This window comes from Macrobrachium nipponense, chromosome 12 (genome assembly GCF_015104395.2).
Source record: "Macrobrachium nipponense isolate FS-2020 chromosome 12, ASM1510439v2, whole genome shotgun sequence".
Taxonomy (NCBI): domain Eukaryota; kingdom Metazoa; phylum Arthropoda; class Malacostraca; order Decapoda; family Palaemonidae; genus Macrobrachium; species Macrobrachium nipponense.
Window position 1 is genome coordinate 99,056,402 of NC_087205.1, and position 5,819 is coordinate 99,062,220.

Genomic DNA, 5,819 nt, shown 5'->3' on the forward strand with positions numbered 1-5,819 from the left:
ATTTTTTCAATATTCCCAAAACTATCTCCATTCTTAATTCTTTCGTCCTAGGAATATAATATGAATATGTACGCCGAAAGTCAATATTCTAATTCATCTTTATTTTCCAACATTCTTTTTCCCCAACAGAGCCATGAAGCACCCGTGGTTAAGCGCGCTGCTATTTCTTGGACTAACGCTGGTCGTTAGATCGAAGGAAGCAGAAACCAATCACCTGCAGGAAATACAGCACTCCAAAGGGGTAAGTGGTGATTTTGTAAACAACGTGTTCGGTTCATCGACTCTGACTTCAGTATATAGCGTCTCTCGGGCAGGAAATAAGGAACCCCCGAATCAAGTACTTTCGAAAGCGCCCTAGGTCAATGGAAATAAACCTCATTTCTTTTATTGTGACAGTCCTCCGGAATCTTAGAGAACTTAAACGGCAGATTAAAGTTATTGGCAACAATTTAGAACTTCCGGTACTTTGGGATATTATCAGTTACTAGATTTCGCGCAACAATTTTCTTGGGCTTGACGTTCTACTAACCCCCAGGTGACGTTATTTGACATACGTTTCCTCGACTCGAATCTGACAGATTGCGACAGTCACGACTTCCGGTTACCCAGGAATTTGGAATTTTCGTCAGCAATTGACAAAATTTAATAGTACAAAGTTAATTGCTCCTAAAACATAAACATTAGGCTTAATGTTTGTAAATATATAAATTGCTCAGTTTTACTCTCATAGTAAAGACGACAAGGAATTAATGGTAAATTAAAAATAGAAATTAATAATTGCGGAAGGACGCACATATATAATTGAATAGATAGTTAACATGAGAACAGCCCAAAAAGCATATGTGTATGCAAGTCCAATTAACCACAAATAAGGCCGAATATTATGATCATTAAAATCTATCATAGAGATATGTACGTCATCGCACACGGACATAGAGACACACACAAACACAAATACACACACACACACACACACACACACATATATATAGTATATATATAATATATATATATATATATTATATATGTATATATATATATATATATATCTATATAATATATATGTGTGTGTGTGTGTACATATACGTATATGTCTATATATATATATATATATCATATATTTATACACACACACACACACACACACACACACACACACACATATATATATATATATATATATATATATATATATATATATGTGATGTGTGAGTGATATGTGTGTGTGTGGAAATTAAAGAGAGATAGAGCTACAGACTCATTTTGTAATTAATTAATTAAGTAATTATCATAGGCATATGTAAAATACCTTTTAATAGTCATTATTCCCGAATTCTTTCAAAAAGTCAAGTCAAACTTTTTTTTCGATACTGAGGTAGTTTCATAATGGACTTACAATCAAGTAACTAGACAGCCAGATTAACTTTTCTATTGTATGAAAAGTAAGTCTCCTATACGCATCATGTATTTTTCCTGAGAGAGAGAGAGAGAGAGAGAGAGAGAGAGCTACTAACGTAATTTTTCATCTCCCGTATATTTCACAGAGAGCCGGAACTGAAATAGCCAACGCTGTAGTGGACAAAGTTGGGCAGGTCACAAACACAGTCACAGGAGTGGTGGCTGGAACGCCGCTGGCTGACCCTTTCAGCGCTTTCCTCCTGTTCATCGGTAACATCTTAGGTTTCTTCAACAACCTCGACGTCAACAACGCCAACCTCGGCACATTGGATCTTACCAACCTCGACCTCGCCAACCTTGGCCTCGGAGTCGGAACCGCTGGTACTGCTGCCGGAGGAGCAGCTGCATTGTTCGCCACTGCCATAGCTGCCCTGTCCAGCTTCAAGACTGGTCTACTTACAGTGGGTGTCAAGGGGCTCGAGATCGCCAACTTCATTCTGGCTATCATCGGTCTAGCTCTTCTCGGAGGTGAGAATGATTACGCTGAGAAATTCATGTTTTTTTTTTTTTTTTTTGCAACAGTTAAATCTGCGTATCTAAGGTTATCATCGGTCTAGCTCTTCTCAGAGATGAGAATGATTACGCTGAGAAATTCATGGTTTGTTTTTAGGTAACGCAACCGGTGTCTTTGCATCAGTTATATCTGCGTATTTAAGGTTTCTTTTCAAAAGGATGTATCCACGGCCATTATCTACCTTATGCTAAATACTTAGGAAAAAAAAAACTTGTGCTAAAGAATCGATAACTATGATCTCCTTATTGCGTATTTTAAGATGAAAATAACGTATATATATAATTTGTGTTGAACAGGTTGGTCTTAATATTCTTGTTTTCCCTACAGCTTATGCTTACGTCCACGAAGGAGACATTCAGGGTATCTTCGAAACTGGAACAGGGTATGCCAGCGGTACCGGCTACGAGGAATACGAATACCCACATGACTCGTACAGCTCTTACGTCAGCTCTGCCCGCGCCCTTCTTGATACCCCGGTCGTACAGCGCCTGGCTACTGCCGTCCACGATGCCATCACCAAATACCAAGAAGACGTAGAAGAGAGAGAAGCGGAGGCAGAATAAAGGATATGAATCTCCGTCCGGCTCTCTGGGGGAAGGTTGGAGACACGAGCTCAGTCTCCAACGTCTCCGTTGCTGGCACAGAAGAAGAAAAAGAAAAAGAAGAAGAAGACGCACCTCCAAGACGAAGAAGGTCATCCACCCCGGAAACTCGCTCTACTGCATCCTCATTGTATTTATTGTTGTATTTATTTCTGGGGTCTTGCCTCGACTCGGCATGCTGGCCGTGCCATCGGCAAGACTCATAGCACAGTCCATTGAGTTACACGGATCGTTTGAACGCCAAAGACATTTTGACGTTGATATTGGGAGTCCCTCCGGACTCCCCCCCTAACGCCATACCAGTCGAACGCTTTACCGGATGGTCGTCCTCGACTGCTTGTGTCGAAGAAGCCATTAACAGAACTTGACTACTGGACTTGACTGGGCCTACTGACGTGGCCTCAGAAACGACTTGAAATGCTGCCGCAGGCTTTAATTTATTTTGTGACAGAAATGACCCTTGACGTACCTGATTCCAGCGTATAAGAGACGCTTAATAAAAGTTCATTTATCTATCCTCTGTACATAATTGTATATTTATATTGTTATTTGTTGTTCGATGTCTCTCTTATACCTTGTGATGAGAACCTGTACACCCACATGAAGCCACTAAGATCCTATTTAGTACAGGTCAGACACAAGACCTAGTCATGCGAATATGACTGACGCATCTGACTACAGAATCTTTATTCTTGTCTATATTTTTATAAGGCTATGTAACATTGTTAACATTTTAATAAAATATCATATCTGATAGTAAGGCTTTTCTTTTACCGGGAGTCATAGAGAGTAAATGTGATAAATATTAATACACCTGTGGTTGATGAAGAAAGCTTTCGTTATTGTTAAAAGACGACAGAAGAATAATAAAAAAAAAATAGCCAAAGAAAGGTTGTATATTATCATCCAGGTTGTAAACTATCATCCTTAACTGTCCGTTAGTGTTGCAGATAGAAGCTTAAGACAACTACAAAATAGTCTTTTGAAAAAAAAATATTACTTTTAAAAAAAAGCATAAGTTTCTTTATGCATACCAGCTAACCATGCAATTTCTTGCGAATAAATAAAAAAAAAATGCCCTATTGCAACGATGAACTAAAAAGGAACTGATGCAAACAACAACTGGCAACTATTGTATCTAATTTTAGAGTAACTCCTACTACAGTGAACCTAGATTCCCTTTACTGTCTTTCAGTGTCAGTTATGCAAATATCTAAGCTTTCATTGCATACCGTTGAGCAGAAACGAAAATAGGAGCTGGAGGTTTTGGGTTAGCGTTTCCTCTTGGATTTTCAAAGGAAAGTCAGGCCATCTTGACTTATACGTTATTAATTTTTTATCTTAATTTTTTTGTCATTATTAATGTAATATTTGAATACATATCTTTTAATCAAATTTTATTCGATCTGGATTGAATCGTAATCTTGAAATATAATTTTGTTATTATCTGGAAATTAGGATTTACGGGAACTTAGTATTTCACTGGTCGATAATTCATGGAAATTCTGCCATCACAGGTTGCAAGATAAGGAAAGAGCGAAAGTTAATTCAGAGGCCAATTTCTATCATTATTGTTCACCCTATATTCTATCAATGCTTATTGGCATAACAATTGCACTCCGTAAAATCCACCAACAAGGCGAGACAATTTCCGTTATTCGCGTCTTGCAAAAACATTACCGAGAACTTCGCTTTACTCCCGAAACTGAGAGTCAACTGCTGACCGTTTCGAAGACGGTTTGTTTGTTTGTATGGTGTTTTTTTACGTTACATGGAACCAGTCGTTATTCAGTAACGGGACTAACAGCTCTACGTGACTTCCGAACCACGTCGAGAGCGAACTTCATCTATCACCAGAAATACACATCTCCAACCCCTCAATGGAATACCCGAGAATCGAACGCGCGGCCACCGAGGTGGCAGGCCAACACCATGCCGATCTCGCCACTGAGGCGCTTTCAACACATCGGAATCCTTCGCCCTTATTATATACAAATCTTCGACCTGTCCTGGAAGTGACTCTCCTCACACTTTTCCTTTCGTTTCTATTCTTCCTCAAATCAACTTTATAATGATTCACTTCTCTTTGCAATTTGGTTGCAAATGTTTGCCCTGTCTTCGACATTACTCCAACTTGCCGGCAACACAAGCCATCCCCGATTGCGAAAGCGCCTCCTGTTTTTTCCAATGACGCAATTTAGCGTATATCTCCATAGAGAGAAAGTTGGTATACGTAGTTTTTCCGTCACGAGAGTTGATATATACACTTTCTCAAAGGGAGAGTTCGTGTGATACCACAAGATCCGTCATGTGATGGGGCACAAATGTGATATTGAGGTCAGTTTTACTTGTTCTTTGTTTCTCCTTTTTATCCGTTTTTATCCCCGTATTTTTTTCTTTGTCTTTTCCCTTTTTCATTGCATCAAACATTCTGGCCGGATGCGTATATATATATATATATATATATATATATATATATATATATATATATATATATGTATATATATATGTATATCATATATATAGATATATATATATGTATATATGTAGTGATATATATATATATATATATATATATATATATATATATATATATATAAATATACACACACATATATATAAAATATATATATATATATTATATATATATATATATACATATTTGTATATATATATATGATTATAATCACTTAAGAACCCTGTCTCTTATTTTTCACCTGTGGATTAGTGATATATATATATATATATATATATATATATATTATATATATATATATATATAAATATATATATATAATATATATATATATATATATATACACATACATACATCTCTATATAATAATATATATAATGTATATATATATATATATATATATATATATATATATATATATATATATGTGTGTGTGTGTGTGTGTGTGTGTGTGTGGTTTACTTGAATAAGGAATGTATAATAGGGAAGCTTTGGGTTATTTTTGGACAAATGCACAATAGTACTTTAGGTTTCTGGTTAATTGATTCTAATCACGACTATCCCGAGAAACTTAATAATTAATCCTGAATACACAGTCCTGACTCAAACTAAATTTTTTGTTCACTACAAAAAACTGAAAGTGAAGTGCAAATAACTTCTTTCCAAAGAAAGTGTCACTTCTTCAATAAACTAAAAATGAAGTGACTAAAGAAAGTGTAATTTCTTCAATAATCTAAAATGAGATGAAAATAACTTCTCTAGAGAAAGT

General features: G+C 36.2%; 1 protein-coding gene across 1 annotated transcript in view; it reads left to right on the forward strand.

The window, feature by feature from the left end:
- The window catches only part of LOC135224697 (uncharacterized), a 3,939-nt gene extending 609 nt beyond the window's left edge, over nt 1–3,330 (forward strand). The window contains exons 2-4 of the mRNA XM_064263965.1: nt 130–241; nt 1,545–1,926; nt 2,300–3,330. Coding sequence (XP_064120035.1) covers nt 134–241; nt 1,545–1,926; nt 2,300–2,535 — 726 coding nt within the window. The 5' untranslated portion in view covers nt 130–133 and the 3' untranslated portion in view covers nt 2,536–3,330. The remainder of the gene's footprint in view (nt 1–129; nt 242–1,544; nt 1,927–2,299) is intronic.
- The last annotated feature ends 2,489 nt before the right edge of the window (nt 3,331–5,819 follow it).